This window comes from Oncorhynchus mykiss, chromosome 1, assembly GCF_013265735.2.
Source record: "Oncorhynchus mykiss isolate Arlee chromosome 1, USDA_OmykA_1.1, whole genome shotgun sequence".
NCBI lineage: Eukaryota > Metazoa > Chordata > Actinopteri > Salmoniformes > Salmonidae > Oncorhynchus > Oncorhynchus mykiss.
Genome location: NC_048565.1, coordinates 66,472,938 through 66,493,678, shown reverse-complemented (window position 1 = coordinate 66,493,678; position 20,741 = coordinate 66,472,938). Strand labels below are relative to the sequence as shown.

Genomic DNA, 20,741 nt, shown 5'->3' with positions numbered 1-20,741 from the left:
GGGAGAATGTCATATGGTCAGATGAAACCAAAATATAACTTTTTGGTAAAAACTCAACTCGTCGTGTTTGGAGGACAAAGAATGCTGAGTTGCATCCAAAGAACACCATACCTACTGTGAAGCATGGGGGTGGAAACATCATGCTTTGGGGCTGTTTTTCTGCAAAGGGACCAGGTCGACTGATCCGTGTAAAGGAAAGAATGAATGGGGCCATGTATCGTGAGATTTTGAGTGAAAACCTCCTTCCATCAGCAAGGGCATTGAAGATGAAACGTGGCTGGGTCTTTCAGCATGACAATGATCCCAAACACACCGCCGGGCAACGAAGGAGTGGCTTCGTAAGAAGCATTTCAAGGTCCTGGAGTGGCCTAGCCAGTCTCCAGATCTCCACCCCATAGAAAATCTTTGGAGGGAGTTGAAAGATCCGTGTTGCCCAGCAACAGCCCCAAAACATCACTGCTCTAGAGGAGATCTGCATGGAGGAATGGGCCAAAATACCAGCAACAGTGTGTGAAAACCTTGTGAAGACTTACAGAAAACGTTTGACCTCTGTCATTGCCAACAAAGGGTATATAACAAAGTATTGAGATAAACTTTTGTTATTGACCAAATACTTATTTTCCACCATAATTTGCAAATAAAATTCATTAAAAATCCTACAATGTGATTTTCTGGAATTCTTTTCTCATTTTGTCTGTCATAGTTGAAGTGTACCTACGATGAAAATTACAGGCCTCTCTCATCTTTTTAAGTGGGAGATCTTGCACAATTGGTGGCTGACTAAATACTTTTTTGCCCCACTGTAGTTGTAATGTGGTGCTGTATTGTACTGTGTTGTATACTGTGTAATGGGTTTGTGTGTGGAGGTTGTGGTGGCATGCAATACATTTTTGTGTGTGGTGGATGGGGCGGGGTAAAGGGTGTTTTTAGTGTAAAAAGTCTCTCTCCTCCCAGGGCCCGTCATGTTGGGACGATGTCCTCCTCCCAGAGCGTATCCATGGCGTCTGTCAATCAGAGGGTTGCCTTGGCAGAGTAGCGGTGAGACCAGTGAACTATTCACAACCGCCTCAAAACCCCCTCACTGCCACCACAACGGAATTACAATCTCATAACATGACCACACCTCCACCAAACAACATGTACCTCGGTCTCTTATCTGCCTTCCATAGGAGTTTTACCTGAAGTGTGCTGCCCACCCAACCTCTGATGATGACACGTCTGTGGCCCTGGACCTCGTCATGCCCAATGTGCGGGATGTCCCATGCATTGCCTGCACAGATATCATGTAAGTACGTGTACAATATTGTCTGTGCAGCCTCTATATCGGCCTAATATAAACAGCATGTTTAACATGAAAGCAATAGACCGACTTAGGCTTACACACACACACACACACACACACACACTTGCAGGCAGGTAGACAGACGCACCCCCCTGGCCCTGTCTCTCCCTCCTGCAGTCTCTCCCTCCTACAATCAGTGGCTCCAGGCAAACAAAGCTGTGATTCTGTCAGTGTGGCATATAACAGATGAAGGTCAACCTCCCCATCCCTGTGATGACGGCGGCCATACTGTCACTGCCTCACCCACAGAGGACAAAAGAAGGGAGGGCCAGTCCGTCACCTGCTGCCCGCATCCGATACAATGGAGCCCAATCACAGACGCCCTCGTCTCAAATCAAGGACTCGCCGCTACGAGCGTGATTGAAGTGGGGCCGTACAATTACCCTCCTGAGTGAAGCTTTGTTTTTCCCGGCGTTCCTCTCGCCTTGCTGCCGCCACTTAGCACAATCAGCTCTTTGGTTTGTTTAAAAGGGCAAACGGATGAGGAAACCACAGTCACCGGGTTACTACTGTGAGACTAATACAGGGGGCGTTTCTCAATATGCATACTACCATGCTCCTCACTCTCACGCTCTGAGTTCATTCCCCGAGGACGTTCTCTTGCAAACGTTCTTGGGTGGACGAGCGTGTGGAGAATGCATGCAATTGTACATTTGAGACGTACTGCGCACTCTCCTGCTACTGCATTACCTTTGACTAATACAGATGACACGAGATAACTACGTTAAAGCAAACGCAACTTCATAATTATCAGCCAGCTATATGTGAATCGTGTTAATCTAGATAGCCAGCTAGTTTAACATGTAAAAAATGACCTACAACTAATGTAATGAAAGGTAGCTGGCCAATGTTGGCTACGGATTCTTCGTAGGTAGGTAGTTAACCATTTTTTTGTCAGTTAGCCTGCGGTCTATGGATATTCTAGGCAGTTAAACATGCCAAAATGAACACCGTATGTATTTATTAACGTATTAAGATAAAGTATTGTAATCAGTCAACTTTTCATTCTCGAAGTCCGAGTTCATTTTCTATCTCTGCAGCTCAAAACCAGCCACCATTTTTTTTTCTGGAAATATTACTATGTTACGTGGTTGCATCATATTACGTCAACAATCCTGGGAATATTTCAGTTGACGCTTGCGTTGATGCGTGCTTTGAAATGTGTATGAACAAAGTATGCTTCTGAGAACTACCCTCTGTGCTCTGTTTTTCATACTGTCAGAAGTAACAAGATGTGCTTTGCCTGAGTGAGTGAGTGAGTGGGTGGTTGCTAGGCTTCTTGAGTACAATAATATGTACATTAGGTGTTGTATGCAAGCAAGTTCAACCTAGGAGAGGCAAAGGTCTGAAGGATTTCTCTGGCTGAGGTTGGACTGGCTTAGTTTATTTAATTTGTTTAGGCGTTACTCAACCAGGTCAGTTAATTGGGTAATTTATGTAATTTGCAATTGAATGGCATGAAGCAATACATAAAGTCAAGTGGAGATGTTGGGGAGAGACGTCGTCTGTGAGAAGAGGGCAAGAATGAGGGACAAGGAGAACAGGTGAGGAACAGAAGAGGGATGTAGAGAGAGAAAGACCACACTCACCTGCGTGGATGTTAGTGTGTCAGTGGTGAACAGTTTCACTCGCTCTCGCTCAGTATCCCTGGCCCCTCTGTCTTTGTAGCAGCCATGATATATCAGAGCTCCTCTGAGACCTCCGGTCTCGCACTGCTGCTTTCCCCCTGCCTCCCGCACTAAATGCATCCCCCCTGTGGCCTGTGATAGAACAAAACACTTACCAGCGCGGGAAACGCATGTTTACATTGCCAAAACAAGTGAAATAGATAATGAACAAAAGTGAAGTAAACAATCAAAAATGAACAGTAAACATTTCAAAGGGATAAAGGCATGTCAAATGTCATTATGGCTATATAGTGTTGTAATGATGTACGAAAGGGAAAATAAGTTTAATATATACATACAGTTGAAGTCGGAAGTTTACATACACTTACGTTGCAGTCATTAAAACTCGTTTTTCAACCACTCCACAAATTTCTTGTTAACAAATTATAGTTTTGGCAAGTCGGTTAGGACATCTACTTTGTGCATGCCACAAGTAATTTTTCCAACAATTGTTTACAGACAGATTATTTCACTTATAATTCACTGTATCACAATTCCAGTGGGTCAGATGTTTACATACACTAAGTTGACTGTGCCTTTAAACAGCTTGGAAAATTCCAGAAAATGATGTCATGGCTGTAGAAGCTTCTGATAGGCTAATTGACATAATTTAAGTCAATTGGAGGTGTACCTGTTGATGTATTACAAGGCCTACCTTCAAACTCAGTGCCTCTTTGCTTGACATCACGAGAAATCTAAAGAAATCAGCCAAGACCCCAGAAAAAGATTGTAGACCTCTACAAGTCTGGTTCATCCATGGGAGCAATTTCCTAACGCCTGAAGGTACCGCGTTCATCTGTACAAACAATAGTACGCAAGTATAAACACCATGGGACCACGCAGCCACCATACCGCTCAGGAAGGAGACGTGTTCTGTCTCCTAGAGAAGAACATACTTTGGTGCGAAAAGTGCAAATCAATTCCAGAACAACAGCAAAGGACCTTGTGAAGACGCTGGAGGAAACAGGTACGAAGGTATCTATATCCACAGTAAAACGAGTCCTATATCGACATAATCTGAAAGGCCACTCAGCAAGGAAGAGGCCACTGCTCAAATACCGCCATAAAAAATCCAGACTATGGTTTGCAACTGCACATGGGGACAAAGATCATACTTTTTTGAGAAATGTCCTCTGGTCTGGTGAACCAAAAATAGAACTGTTTGGCCATAATGACCATCGTTATGTTTGGAGGAAAAAGGGGGAGGCTTGCAAGCCGAAGAACATCACCCCAACCGTGAAGCACGGGGGTGGTAGCATCATGTTGTGGGGGTGCTTTGCTGCAGGAGGGACTGTTGCACTTTACAAGTGTATTGAAGTAACATCTCAAGACATCAGTCAGGAAGTTAAAGCTTGGTCACAAATGGTTCTTCCAAATAGACAATGACCCCAAGCATACTTCCAAAGTTGTGGCAAATTGGACAACAAAGTCAAGGTATTGGAGTGGTCATCACAAAGTCCTTACCTCAATCTCATAGAAAATGTGTGGGCAAAACTGAAAAGGTGTGTGCGAACAAGGAGGCCTACAAACCTGACTCAGTTACACCGGCTCTGTCAGGATGAATGGGCCAAAATGCACCCAATTTATTGTGGGAAGCTTGTGGAAGGCTACACGAAATGTTTGACCCAAGTTAAACATTTTTAAAGACAATGCTAGCAAATACTAATTGAGTGTATATAAACTTCTGACCCACTGGGAATGTGATGGAAGAAATAAAAGCTGAAAGAAATAATTCTCTCTACTATTATTCTGACATTTCACATTCTTAAAATGAAGTGGTGATCCTAACTGACCCAAGACAGGGAATTTTTACTAGGATTAAATGTCAAGAATTGTGAAAAATGGAGTTTAAATGTATTTGGCTAAGGTGCATGTAAACTTCCGACTTCAACTGTGTGTGAATGTATTTATATATATCTCTACGTCTGTTTCAAGTCAATAATTCTTCATTGGTATGAAATGTCTCTGTGTCGGTCCACTCTGTAGGAGTCCAGTGTTGGTGTCCCAGTGTCCAGACCGCCATGTCATTTGTCTAGACTGCTTCCACATGTACTGTGTGACCCGCCTCAACGAGCGACAATTCATCCACCACCCAGATGTCGGCTACTCACTTCCATGTGCAGGTAAACTTGTGTGAATGTAAGTCAGTTGCACTATTGAATTCTGGCAAGAGACTGTATGAGTTGTGGTAAGATTGTGAGTTGTGGTCGGACTGTGTTGTGTGTGTGTGTGTGTGTGTGTGTGCGCGCGCGGGTGCTAGTTGTGGTAAGACTGTGTGAGCGGCCTGTCAGTGATGGATTGTGGCTGCTCCCAGGCTGCAGCGAGGGGTAGATGGAATCAGAGCTCTGTTGTCACAGGCACACACACACACTGCCCCAGGAGGACACAGGCCACTGTGTAATGGGGCTCTGGGGAAGGCCACTGACCCTCCACCACTGATAGAGGGAGCTATCTCTTTCTCGCTCTCTCTGTTTGTCTTTGTTCTTTGTATTTCTATATTGTTTATTGATTCACCATAGTGAAGTCTTAGGCTCAGGTTTTCTGGGTCTCTGTTTTTCGTTGATTAGGTTTCTCAATTTCTTTTGGTTTTTGCAATCTTCATCAAAGCATTTGTCATTGTTGTTAATTTTCTTAGGTTGTCAGCTTGACATTTTTAGATTTGATAGGGAAGCTGAGAGGTCAAATATTCTGTTTAGGTTTTATACTGCCAAGTTTACACCTTCACTATTACAGTTAAACCTTTTGTCCAGGAAATTGTCCAGAAGGGATTAAATGTGTTGTTGCCTAATTGCTTTTTGGTAGGTTTCCACACTATTTTCCTTCCATCCATAGCATTTCTTAATATTATTGTTCCTTTGGCTTTGATGCCTCGTGATTTGAGCATTGCTCTGTTCAAGTAGAGTGTGATTTTGCTGTGATCTGATAGGGGTCTCAGTGGACTGACTGTGAACGCTCTAAGAGACTGGGTTGAGGTCAGTAGTCTACAGTACTACTGCCAAGAGATGAGCTACAGGTGTACCTACCATAGGAGTCCCCTCGAAGCCTACCATTGACTATGTACTGTACATACCCAGCGTATGACAGAGCTGCAGGAGTTGTGAGCTGTTTTTGTTGATTATGTTGTAGTAGTTATGTCTAGGGGGCATATGAGTTTAAGGAATGCTGTCACCTCCAGGTAGGTGTTTTGTCCCCCTGTGTGCTGAGGGTGTCGGGTTCTTGTCCAGTTCTGGCATTTAGGTCACCACAGACTAGTACATGTCCCTGAGCCTGGAAATTGTTGATTTCCCCTTTTAGGACGGAAAAGCTGTCATCGTTAAAGTATGGGGATTCTATTGGAACGATATACAGTTGAAGTCGGGAATGTTTACGTACACCGTAGCCAAATACATTTAAACTCAGTTTCACAATTCCTGACATTTAACCATAGTAAAAACACCCTGTCTTATGTCAGTTAGGATCACCACTTTTTTTTTTTAAGAATGTAAAATGTCCGAATAATAGTTGAGTGATTTATTTAAGCTTTTATTTCTTTCATCACATTCCCAGTGGGTCAGAAGTTTACATACAGTCAATTAGTATTTGGTAGCATTGCCTTTAAATTGTTTAACTTGGGTCAAACGTTTTGGGTAGCCTCCCACAAACTTCCCACAATAAGTTGGGTGAATTTTGGCCCATTCCTCCTTTTTTTGGCCTCCTTGCTCGCACACACTTTTTCAGTTCTGCCCACAAATATGTTCTGTAGGATTGAGGTCAGGGCTTTGTGATGGTCACTCCAATACCTTGACTTTGTTGTCCTTAAGCCATTTTGCCACAACTTTGGAAGTATGCTTGGGGTCATTTGCCATTTGGAAGACCCATTTGCGACCAAGCTTTAACTTATTGATGTCTTGAGATGTTGCTTCAATATATTCACATAATTTTCCTCCCTCATGACACCACTATTTTGTAAAGTGCACCAGTCCCTCCTGCAGCAAAGCACCCCCACAACATGATACTGCCACCCCCGTGCTTCACGGTTGGGATGATGTTCTTTGGCTTGCAAGCTTTCCCCCTTTTCCTCCAAACATAATGATGGTCATTATTGCCAAACAGTTCTATTTTTGTATCAGCAGACCAGAGGAAAGTTTCTCAAAAAAGTATGATCTTTGTCCCCATGTGCAGTTGCAAACCGTAGTCTGGATTTTTTTGGGCGGTTTTAGAGCAGTGGCTTCTTCCTTTCAGGTTATGTTGATATAGGACTCGTTTTACTGTGGATATAGATACCTTTGTACCTGTTTCCTCCAGCATCTTCACAGGTTCCTTTGCTGTTGCTCTGGGATTGATTTGCACTTTTCGCACCAAAGTACGTTCATCTCTAGGAGATTCCTTCCTTCCTGAGTCTTCCTGAGCGGTATGACGGCTGCGTGGTCCCATGGTGTTTATACTTGCGTACTATTGTTTGTACAGATGAACGTGGTACCTTCAGGCATTTGGAAATTGCTCTCAAGAATGAACCAGACTTGTGGAGGTCCAAAAATGTTTTATTGCGTCTTAGCTCATTTCTTTAGATTTTCCCATGATGCCAAGCAAAGAGGCACTGAGTTTGAAGGTAGGCCTTGAAATGCATCCATCCACAAGTACACTTCTAATTGACTCAAATTATGTCAATTAGCCTATCAGAAGCTTCTTCAGCCATGACATCATTTTCTGCAATGTTCCAAGCTGTTTAAAGGCACAGTCAACTTAGTGTATGTAAACTTCTGACCCACTGGAATTGTGATACAGTGAAATAATCTGTCTGTAAACAATTGTTGGAAAAATTACTTTTCATCCGCTAAGTAGATGTCCTAACCGACTTGCCAAAACCATAGTTTGTTAACAAGAATTTTGTGGAGTAGTTGGAAAAACAAGTTTAAATGACTCCAACCTAAGTGTATGTAAACTTCTGACTTCAACTGTAGGTAGCACACATGAGGAAATTTTTTCTCTGTTGAGATAATTTGACTACTTTGATAGAGTGGGGTAGGTCCAAATTATCTATCTCTCTCTCTCTCTCGCTTCTCTTTACTATTGCCCCTCACGTCTAACTGTTTCTCTCCCTATCTTTGCCTGTTCTCTTTCTTCTCCGGGCCTCACTTATTCCTCTCTCTTACTCACACAAGAGAGGAACACTTATATTGGAGTTTGTTCACTTTGATGTCCGCACCCTTTCTTCTCAATGCCAGATGCGGCTTTGTAAAGTGGATGTGTCTCTCTCTCTATGTTTAGCAGGTGTTTGAGAGTGGGTATGTTTTAGCCTTGGCTATGGAATTATGTGTGTGTGCGTGCGTGCTTGCGTGTGTGTGTGTGTGTGTGTGTGTGCAAAAAACACACCCTGTGGCCCGTTTGCCAAGTGCCGTTCCTAGTCTGTTTGTTCAGGCGATCATCACTGTTTGAGCGTCTGCAGACAGGAGATTTGGCAGAAAGGTCAGACTTCACCCACAAATGCCATTTCCATTTTTAAATAACTTTTAACAGCCCAGCCAAAGCACACTTGTCCAAAAGGCATGGATGAAAGGAGAGAAGTTGCAAGCCGGCGACCGCTGAGTTTGAAATAAAGATTGGCCAATCCGATAAAGAGTTTGTGCTAGGAAGGCTGGCGGCAGCTTTTCACTGAGAAAACTAAGCCGGAGCCAAAAAAAGACCTAACCTTCTTTTGAGATGAGGTTTTAGCACACAACTATATTAAAGTGTTCAAAGACATAAAACCCTGCAGAATATCCCCGTTTTAACATTCACTCAGAGCATTTGCTCTTTAAAGGTAACTTTAGCTATCTGCATAATATCTCTATACCCTCTCTCCTTCTCTTTATATATCTCTGGCTCCTACATTTCTCTTCTGTCACCCTCCTCTCTCGACCATTTTTGAGTAGTCGGGAGATCTAACTTCTTTGAGTGACATGTAGTGTGAGACAAAGTTTTTCTGTTCATAATTTTCTCTATTTTCTCTCTTTTATGATTATTACCTACGGTAGTATTTCCGACAGCAACAGTGAAACCTTAGAGCCTGTCTCTCTCATAACCTCTGACCCCCTTAGAGAGGGAGCCTAAGACTCAATCTTGTCCTCCCTCCAAGGGGTTTCAGTCGGGGTCACCCTGTCAAGCAAACACTATCGCACACACAGGAACTGTAGAGTCGGCAGTACTAACAAACCTTCTTCATACATGCACTATGTTGCACAGTGAAATATTGGGGGATACATTGGGGGTTGTCACAAGGTGCCAAGATTAATTTCCTGCCCTGTCTCTTTGGGGTCTCCGGGCGTGGATGGTGACCCGGGTTGCATGTTAAACATGCTAAGCCAGCCTGCCGGCTGGGGGAGAGGGAAGATAAGGTGGAATTGCAGTTGCACCTGTTGGACTCGGCGCTTGACACTTTATCAGCAAGTGAGAAATGTCCATAAATACCAGCCAGTGCCTGCAGCCTCTGCCGTGCAACACAAGGCACCGTCTCTGTAATAGCACAGATACCGAGATCTCATAAAAAAAACTATCTACCTGATAGGACAGGGAACTACTGGTGGCATAGTCTTCTGTATGGTCCCATATCTGTCTATTTTCATGGACATATGCATTTGCTTTAGCAATATAATCATGTAAAAAACACTATCTGCTCTTGATTAATATTCATTTTGGGCCCTGTATCTGCATTAGATTTATATTCCTGGGAGGATTTGTATATGCTTCACATAAGTATTTGTGCAAGAAACGTGCATCGGCTGTAGATTGATACTCCCGTGAAGACCTTTATCTACTATGGATTAATATTCCTGTGAGGAACCAAGATCTCCTGTTGATCTTTAATATTCCTGCAACCACACACATATTAATAATAACCCATCAAAAACGATGTCCGTACACAGAGACCGTGGGCCAAAGAAATAGGACCAGGAAACAGTTTGAGCAACTACTGGGACATTATAAACAACAAACACAGATTAGGTAAGAGGGTGATTCCATACTATCAGGAGCAGAACGTCGTTTTGGTGTCTCAGAATGCTCTGGCAATTCTCACATAGAAACTGAATTGGGAGGAAGGATGATTTTAAATGCTTTTTTACATTTGTATCACAAACCATTTTTGAGAAAACCATGATGAAAGTGGCCATTGTAGTCCCATTTTAGACATTTGCATGTCTCCTGTGAGACATAATGATCTGTTAATCGTACGTGAAACAGGCAACATCTTGGTGTCATTACACTACCTATAGTGTTCGATGACATATGGAGTATGTCTAGATTCTAAAATACAGATTTTCACCTACATTTGTTTAACATTAATATGAATGTGTCAAAATGACACTTTTTGAATCAACTTATTATTTGAGTTCTCTCTCTGGTACTTTTAATGATGTGACCCATTTTAGACATAGAAATGTACATTTATATGTCGTTAACCAATCACAGCCCTCCTTTAGGATTGCACATTCAGAAAATCACCAGCAGAGGGAGGTCCCTTTTTTAAAACACCATTCACTGTGTTGGTGGTGCTCATAAAATGGATCAAAACTGTATAATTAGCAGAGACCCCACTCTGGAAATGTGATGTACTTGTTGAGCAGGGGACTCAACTATAATTTGACAAGGTCTGGTCACACATTTTCTAGATGGCAAAGGTCCGGCTGGATATTGCCATTTATTGGCCTCACGATCCCAAATATGTTCAAACTGTTCCCACCCCTCTTGTTGGCATAGAGAACATTTAGCCATTTTAAAGCTCATTCCCTGCAATTATCTACATTTTGCCATGGGGTGGAGATAATTTCCTGCAATTCTACACATTTTGCCATGTCTTATGTGTGTTCTGATACCTGAGTGACTCAACAATATCAACGGGGGCCCCCTGGAGGTCGAGGCCACTAGGCATGTAATCTGGACATGATGGCTACAATCTTAAAATAGCTGGTTAGCCTAATTTACCCATCTAGCTAACATTGCCAGTAGGTGATCAACAGGACATTTCTGACAGGTTAAAAATAAGGTCTGTCAGTGAATGAAATAACAAGAGGATGCACTACCAAATTTAGAAATTGAGTCTTGTATATTCTACTATTAAACCTATCGACATCAGTAAGTTAAAAGCCTGACTGAGTTCTGGACCGCCAGTTTTTTCAATTTTTATATATATATATTTTTTAAAACCTTTATTTGACTAGGCAAGTCAGATTTGTACCTGGTCAGCTCATGGATTTGAACTTGCAACCTTCCGGTTCCTAGTCCAACGCTCTAACCACTAGGCTACCCTGCCACCCCAAAAAAGTTCAGAATGCCTGTTGTAGAGTATATTGCTCTAAACAATATGTCTTAGAATGAACTAAATCAAAAAGGGTAGTTTTGAGATACTCATATTTTTTATGTTGAATAAATGAATGGGAATGTGTATTTCAGAATCTAGACCTACTCCTTATGTTAGAGCACACTATAAGTCAGGGATCATCAGCTACATTCAGCCGCGGGCCAAGGCAGCAGCTACTATTTATGTGGTCCAGCAAAATGAAGGCATTTCTATACAATTAAAAACATTGCATTTGATTTTACAACACATTAAGCGTGTGCCCTCAGGCTACTACTCTTCTACCACATACCTACAACACAAAATCCATGTGTACGTTTGTGTATAGTGCGTATGTTATGTGTCTCTCTTCACAGTCCCCGCTGTTCCATAAGGTGTATTTTGATCTGGTTTTTGCATATGATTTTACTGCTTAATGTGGAATAGAGTTCCATGTAGTCATGCCTCTATGCAGTACTGTGCACCTCTCATAGTCTGTTCTGGACTTGGGACTGTGAAGAGACCTCTGGTGGCATGTCTTGTGGGGTATGCATGGGTGTCTGAGCTGTGTGCTTGTAGTTTAAACTGATAGCTCGGCGCATTCAACATGCCAGTACTTCTCACAAATACAAGTAGTGATGAAGTCAATATATATATATATATATATATATATTATTATTGTTAGCTCTCTGTGTAGATTTAAGATCCAACTGTGCTGCCCTATTCTGGGTCATTTTTCCTAAGTCCTTCTTTGTGGTACCTGACCACACGAATGGACAGTAGTCCAGATGTGACAAAACTAGGGCCGGCAGGACCTGACTTGTTGATAGCGCTGTTAAGAAGAGCGAGCAGTTATTTGTTATGGACAGACCTGTTCCCATCTTAGCTACTGTTGCATCAATTTGTTTTGATAATGACAGTTTACAATCCAGGGTTACTCCGTACAGTTTAGTCTCCTCAACTTGCTAAATGTTCACATTATTCATCACAAGATTTAGTTGAGGTTTAGGGTTTAGTGAATGATTTACCCCAAATACAATGCTTTTAGTTTTTGAAATATTTAGGACCAACTTATTTCTTGCCACCTATTCTGAAACTGACTTCAGCTCTATAAGTGTTGCAGTGATTTCACTTGCTGTGGTAGTTGATGTGTATAGTGTTGAGTCATCAACATACATAGACACACAGTCTTCACTCAGAGGCAGTGGCAGGTGATTAGTAAAGATCGAGAAGTAAGAGGCCTAGACCGCTGCCATGGGGAATGCCTGACTCTACCTGGATTATGTTAGAGAGGCTTCCATTAAAGAACACCCTCTGTGTTCTGTTACAGGTAACTCTTGAGCCACAGTATAGAAGGGGATGTAAAGCCGTAACACATACGTTTTTCCAGAAGCAGATTATGAAGGATAATGTCAAAAGCTGCACTGAAGTCTAACAAACCAGCTCCCACAATCTTTTTATTATCAATGTTCTCTCAGCCAATCATCAGTCATTTGTGTAAGTGCCGTACATGTAGAATGGCCTTCCCTAAAAGCGTGTTGAAAATCTGATGTTAATTTGTTTACTGTGAAATTGCGTTGTATTTGGTCAAACACTATTTGTTTTCAAAAGTTTACTAAGGGTTGGTATAAGGCTGATTGGTTGGCTGTTTTGAGCCAGTAAAGGGTGCTTTGCAATTATTGGGTAGCATAAGGGCTTATGTTTCCCTCTAGGCCTGAGGGCATACACTTTCCTGTAGGCTTAGATTTCCTGTAGGCAAATAGGAGTGGCAATATCTTCCGCTATCATCCTCTGTCATTTTCCATCCAAGTTGTAAGACCCATGTGGCTTGTTATTGTTGATAGACAACAATAATTATTTCACCTATTCCACACTCACTTTACAGAATTCTAAATTATAATGAATGTCTTTCATAATTTGGTCAGTTATGCATGGATGTGTAGGTTCAAAATGTGTTGTTGGCATGTCATGCCTAAATTTGCTTGTCTTGCCATTGAAAAAAATCATTAAAGTACTTGGCAATATCAGTGGGTTTTGTGATGAATGAGCAATCTAATTATATGAATGATGGAGCCGAGTTTGTCTTTTTGACCAGAATTTCATTCAAGGTGCCCCAAAGATTTTTACTGTTGTTCTTTATATCATTTATCTTTGTTTCATAGTAGATTTTTCCTCTTTTTATTCAATTTAGTCACATGATTTCTCAATTTACAGTACGTTTGCCAATCGGCTATGCAGCCAGACTTATTTTCCATTCCTTTTGCCTCATCCCTATAAATGATAAAAATTTTCAATTCCTTGTCAATCCACAGGGATTTTAAAAAAAAATAATGGGTGCATGCTTATTCGTATGTGGAATAAGCAATTTTATAAATGTCAAGTGCAGTGTCTGGTTGCCCCTCCATTTAATTTTTTTATTTTACCTTTTATTTAAAAGTCCATTAAGAATAATTATTCTTTTTTACAATGACAAGCCTACCGAGAGGAAAAAGGCACACCACAGACCTAGATCTGGCTACAATGTAATGATCACTACATCTGATTGATGTATATTATAATACTTGACTAAAACATCATTTCAAACCTTGCATACATTTTGTATACAAACAAATTCCACAAATTAAAATCACTTGGAGCTGATTTGCTGAATTCTTATGTGCAACAATAGAATAACAAACACATAAATAAATTACTTTTTTTATTTTTTATTACATTTTGGCTCAGAAAACGGAGAGCGGGCCGCCAGTTGGGGAATGTTGCTATAAGGATTAGAATGACACCAAGATGTTTCTGTGTCATGTACAGACCACAAGGCCTTACAGGAGGCATGTATAGGTCTAAAAGGGCCTAAAATGGCCACTTTCATCATGATTTTTCTTAAATGGTTTGTGATACAAATGTAAAAAGCATGTCAAACAGCTTTCCTCCCAATTAAATATATATGTGAGACTTGCCAAAAATATTTTTCACTCCCGCTGGCGTGGAATCGCCCCAACAGGCTGTTAAGCAGTATGTAATGAGTTAATAGGGAGTGCTGATGAAATGTGTAGGTGATCTGGCAGAGTTACCAGGCATATATGAGACTCTGCTTTGTGAGAGGAGTATGTGGGTGGTGTGTGTGGCACAGGTTCAGACTCTTCAGTGAGATCCACACACTCTCCTTCCTGAAGACACAGTCTGTGACAAACCAGAGGCAGAGAGAGGAAGGCTTTATGTGTGTTTACAGAGTCCTTATACACCCTCCAGTGTGTTTTGTTTCCCCTCTCAGGAGATACATGAGAAGTGAGGAGATCACAAATACAACACACATAACCATGCTAGTCCCCAGGGATGAGGGAGAGGAAGAAAAACAAACTGACAGAGAAGGATACAAAACCCTCTGTGAATTGTCCAATAATATCTGTAGTCAAAAGTATGGGCTATTTGCCATTAGGTTGTTGGTTCTACTCCCAGAGCTGAGTCTTGGGCAGAAAGTTGCAAACTGTTCACGTAAAGTGAATTGAAGTGTGTTTGTGTGTAGGGTTGGATAGGTTACTTTCTGAAAGGAATCCATTACAGTTACTAGTTACCAGTCCACAATTGTAATCAGTAATGTAACTTTTGATGACCCAAACTCAGTAATGTAATCTGATTACTTTGTTATTTTTTTGTATTATTTTCCGCTTAAGAGGCATTGGAAAAAGACAAAAAGGATCCATCAAATGCATTTGGTGGGTCATCATAGTGGTCTCTCACTTGTGGTCAGACACACTCAGGTGGAAAAAAATTAAACTTGCGCCTATTTTCAATGCTGAATTGAATGCCCTGAACTTGAGTCACTGTTACTAGCCGGCTACCACCCGGTACTTAACCTGGGGTCTGTCCCGGTAGTAGATTGGTGTACCTAATTAACTTTCTGGTGAGTGTATAACTACTGCTGTACACACCTTTTGTATTCATATACTGTCCATAATGTCTATACACAACATCATATATACACACAGTGAGGGAAAAAACTATTTGATCCCCTGCTGATTTTGTACATTTGCCCACTGATAAAGACATGATCAGTCTATAATTTTAATGTTAGGTTTATTTGAACAGTGAGAGACAGAATAACAACAAAAAAATCAAGGAAAACGCATGTCAAATGTTTTGATTTGCATTTTAATGAGGGAAATAAGTATTTGACCCCCTCTCAATCAGAAAGATTTCTGGCTCCCAGGTGTCTTTTATACAAGTAACGAGCTGAGATTAGGAGCACACTCTTAAAGGGAGTGCTCCTAATCTCAGTTTGTTACCTGTATAAAAGACACCTGTCCACAGACGCAATCAATCAGATTCCAAACTCTCCACCATGGCCAAGACCAAAGAGCTCTCCAAGGATGTCAGGGACAAGATTGTAGACCTACACAAGGCTGGAATGGGCTACAAGACCATCGCCAAGCAGCTTGGTGAGAAGGTGACAACAGTTGATGCGATTATTCGCAAATGGAAGAAACACAAAAGAACTGTCAATCTCCCTCAGCCTGGGGCTCCATGCTAGATCTCACCTCGTGGAGTTGCAATGGTCATGAGAACAGTGAGTGATCAGACCAGAACTACGCGGGAGGATCTTATCAATGATCTTAAGGCAGCTGAGACCATAGTCACCAAGAAAACAATTGGAACCTCCTTCCCTCAGCCAGGGCATTGAAAATTGGTCGTGGATGGGTATTCCAGCATGACAATGACCCAAAACACATGGCCAAGGCAACAAAGGAGTGGCTCAAGAAGAAGCACATTAAGGTCCTGGAGTGGCCTAGCCAGTCTCCAGACCTCAATCCCATTGAAAATCTGTGGAGGGAGTTGAAGGTTCGAGTTGCCAAACATCAGCCTCGAAACCTTAATGACTTGGAGAAGATCCCTCCTGAGATGTGTGCAAACCTGGTAGCCAACTACAAGAAACGTCTGACCTCAGTGATTGCCAACGAGGGTTTTGCCACCAAGTACTAAGTCATGTTTTGCAGAGGGGTCAAATACTTATTTCCCTCGTTAAAATGCAAATCAATTTATAACATTTTTGACATGCGTTTTTCTGGATTTTTTTTATTATTCTGTCTCTCACTGTTCAAATAAACCTACCATTTAAATTATAGACTGATCATTTCTTTGTCAGTGGGAAAACGTACAAAATCAGCAGGGGATCAAATACTTCATCCCCTCACTGTGTGTGTGTGTATTGCAGGCTCCTCACGTTGCTCGTTCTGATATTTCTATTTTTCTTAATTCCTTAAATAACATTCTTGGGGATTTGCGTGTATTATTTTTGCATTATTATTATTTATTACACTGTTGCACATTTTCATTTAATGTCATTGAGAAAACAGAAAGGTGTCCGTGTTTTTCCACAAACATCCTTTCTGAATTTGAAGTAATCCAAGAAGTAACAATCTAGCATTTCTAAAGTATCTGTAATCTGATTACAATATTTGTATTACAATTTTGTTTCCAACCGTGTGTGAGTGAGCATTGAAGAAATGACATGGTAAAAGAGTTACTATTGAGACGGAAGACTCCAACTCCTCTAGAGATGACTGTTCTATCCCAGTGAGGGCTCTTTACCCCCCTCCGCCTCCGCCTCAGCCTCCCCAACCCCCCCCCCCAGTCTATCCGGCCCCATGTGCTGTCTTCCTGCCTTTGAACTCCAGAACCTCAAAGCCCATCTCTCGGCTGCACAGCTCTTGTTTTTTGTTTTGTTTAATGTATTATGGGATAAGATATGGAGGATTTTCAAGAGGGGAAAGCCAAATCTTAAATAATAGAAGACAAAACAGCCCCCAATCCAAAGGGATAAATGATGGATGAAAAGGAAGATGAAGCACAGGCGTGGGATAGTATAGCCTTGTATCAACTCAATCACTCATCACTGACACTGGACTAGAACAGTAGAATACAGACATTATTACAGGGTATGATTCCTGTTCTAGGTCCACCGCTGTCAGTGTTTTGGTGTTTAGGTGTTTGTTGATCAGTGTGTGTGTTTGGCCTTGTTGACTGACCTGTTGGCTGAATTCAATGGACTGATGGGATGTCTACAGTGTGTGCGGGTGGGTGTGCGGGTGTCTGCATACACTACCGTTCAAAAGTTTGGGGTCACTTAGACATTTCCTTGACTTGGAAAGAAAATCACTTTTTTGTCCATTAAAATAACATGAAATTGATCAGAAATACAGTGTAGACATTTTTAATGTTGTAAATGATTATTGTAGCTGGAAACGGCTGATATATATTTACAAATATATATATATATATATATATATATATATACATAGGCGTACAGAGGCCCATTATCAGCAACCATCACTCCTGTATTCCAATTGCACGTTGTGTTAGCTAATCCAAGTTTATCATTTTAAAAGGCACTAACTGGCACTAATCATTTTAAAAGGCAAAAACTGGCACTAACCAGAATAGAAAGAGATGTGGGAGTCCCCGGTGCACAACTGAGCAAGATGACAAGTACATTAGGGTGTCTAGTTTGCGAGAAACGGACGCCTCACAAGTCCCCAAGTGGCAGTTTCATTACATAAACACAGCAAAAAAAAGAAATGTCCTCACTGTCAACTTTATTTTCAGCAAACTTAACATGTGTAAATATTTTTATGAACATAACACGATTCAACAACTGAGACATAAACTGAACAAGTTCCACAGGCATGTGACAAACAGAAATTGAATAATGTGTCCCTGAACAAAGGGAGGGTCAAAATCAAAAGTAAGAGTCGGTATCTGGTGTGGCCACCAGCTGCATTAAGTACTGCAGTGTATCTCCTCCTCATGGACTGCACCAGATTTGCCAGTTCTTCCTTCCCACTCTTCCACCAAGGCACCTGCAAAACATTTCTAGGGGATGGCCCTAGCCCCCACCCTGCCGAGCCAACAGGTCCCAGACGTGCTTAATGGGATTGAGATCCGGGCTCTTCGCTGGCCATGGCAGAACACTGACATTCCTGTCTTGAAGGAAATCACGCACAGAATGAGCAGTATGGCTGGTGGCATTGTCATGCTGGAGGGTCATGTCAAGATGAGCCTGCAGGAAGGGTACCACATGAGGGAGGAGGATGTCTTCCCTGTAACGCACAGCGTTGAGATTGCCTGCAATGACAACAAGCTCAGTCCGATGATGCTGTGACACACCACCCCAGACCATGACGGATCCTCCACCTCCAAATCGATCCCGCTCCAGAGTACAGTCCTCGGTGTAATGCTCATTCCTTCGACGATAAACGCAAATCCGACCATCACCCCTGGTGAGGCAAAACCGCGACTCGTCAGTGAAGAGCACTTTTTGCCAGTCCTGTCTGGTCCAGCGACGTTGGGTTTGTGCCCATAGGCGACGTTGTTGCTGGTGATGTCTGGTGAGGACCTGCCTTACAACAGGCCTACAAGCCCTCAGTCCAGCCTCTCTCATCTTATTGCGGACAGTCTGACCACTGATGGAGGGATTGTGCGTTCCTGGTGTAACTCGGGCAGTTGTTGCCATCTTGTACCTGTCCCGCAGGTGTGATGTTCGGATGTACTGATCCTATGCAGGTGTTGTTACACGTGGTCTGCCACTGCGTGGACGATCAGCTGTCCGTCCTGTCTCCTTGTAGCACTGCCTTCGGCATCTCACAGTACGGACATGGCAATTGCCTTGGCCACATCTGCAGTCCTCATGCCTCCTTGCAGCATGACTAAGACACGTTCACGCAGATGAGCAGGGACCCTGGGCATCTTTCTTTTGTAGTTTTTTCAGAGTCAGTAGAAAGGCCTCTTTAGTGTCCTAAGTTTTCAGAACTGTTAGTGTCTTAACGACCGTTCCACAGGTGCATGTTCATTAATTGTTTATGGTTCATTGAACAAGCATGGGAAACGGTGTTTAAACCCTTTACAATAAAAAAATGAAAGATGCTGGGGGAGTGCTTGATGCCCTCTGTCAAGCATGCTGGAGGCAATGGGGGTATTTGGTGGTGGTAAAGAGGGATATTTCTACAGGGGGAAAGGGATCTTGAAGAAGGAAGGGTATCACTCCATTTTGCAATGCCGTGCCTTACCCTGTGGACGGCGCTTAATTGGAGCTAATTTCCTTCTACAACAGGACAATTTACCCAACACACAGGTCCAAAATATGCAAGAACTATTTAGGGAAGAAGCAGTCAGCTGGTATTCGGTCTATAATGGAGTGGCCAGCACAGTCACTTGATCTCAACCCTGTTGTGCTGTTGTAGGAGCAGCTTGACTGTATGGTACGTAAGAAGTGCCCATCAAGCCAATCCAATTTGTGGGAGGTGCTTCAGGAAGTATGGGGTTAAATCTCTTCAGATTACCTCAACAAATTGACAACTAGAATGCCAAAGGTCTGCAAGGCTGTAGTTGCTGCAAATGGAGGATTCTTTGATGAAAGCAAAGTTTGAAGGACACAATTATTATTTCAATTAAAAATCATGATTTATAACCTTGTCAACATCTTGACTCTTTGTCCTATTCATTTTGCAACTGATTTCATCTATGTTTTCATGGAAAACAAGGACATTTCTAAGTGACCTAAAAAAATTGAAGGTGTGTGTGTACATACCTGTGTTTTTGCATGCATGCGAATACACTGTGTGTACAACACATTCCCCTTTTGCCCTCAGAACAGCCTCAATTCGTCAGAGCATGGACAGGGAGGCTGGCCCATGTTGAGTCCAATGCTTCCCACAGTTGTGTCAAGTTGACTCTATGTCCTTTGGGTGGTAGACCATTCTTGATAGACACAGGAAACTGTTGAGTGTGACACAAACCGATGTACCTGGCACGTACTACCATAACCCTTTCACAGGCACTTAAATATTTTGTCTTTCCCGTTCACTGTCTGAATGGCACACATACACAATCCATGTCTAAATTGTCTTAAGGCTTAACAATCCTTCTTTAACCCGTCTCCTCCCTTTCATCTACACTGGTTTGAAGTTGATTTTAACAAGTGACATTAATAAGGGACCATAGCATTCACCTGGTCAGTCTGTCATGGAAAGAGCAGGTGTTCGTAATGTTTTGTACATATATAGAGTGCCTTGCGAAAGTATTCGGCCCCCTTGAACTTTGCGACCTTTTGCCGCATTTCAGGCTTCAAACATAAAGATATAAAACTGTATTTTTTTGTGAAGAATCAACAACAAGTGGGACACAATCATGAAGTGGAACGACATTTCAAACTTTTTTAACAAATCAAAAACTGAAAAATTGGGCGTGCAAAATTATTCAGCCCCTTTACTTTCAGTGCAGCAAACTCTCTCCAGAAGTTCAGTGAGGATCTCTGAATGATCCAATGTTGACCTAAATGACTAATGATGATAAATACAATCCACCTGTGTGTAATCAAGTCTCCGTATAAATGCACCTGCCCTGTGATAGTCTCAGAGGTCCGTTAAAAGCGCAGAGAGCATCATGAAGAACA

At 42.0% G+C, this 20,741-nt stretch overlaps 1 protein-coding gene across 2 annotated transcripts in view; it reads left to right on the top strand.

Moving 5' to 3' along the window:
* The window catches only part of prkn (parkin RBR E3 ubiquitin protein ligase), a 123,397-nt gene that overhangs the window by 56,507 nt on the left and 46,149 nt on the right, over positions 1-20,741 (top strand). Inside the window, exons 5-7 of one of the 2 annotated variants that reach the window (XM_021608414.2) lie at positions 955-1,038; positions 1,170-1,285; positions 4,996-5,132. In XM_021608414.2, the coding sequence (XP_021464089.2) occupies positions 955-1,038; positions 1,170-1,285; positions 4,996-5,132 (337 nt within the window). The remainder of the gene's footprint in view (positions 1-954; positions 1,039-1,169; positions 1,286-4,995; positions 5,133-20,741) is intronic. The other variant, XM_036983069.1, reaches the window with a different exon arrangement.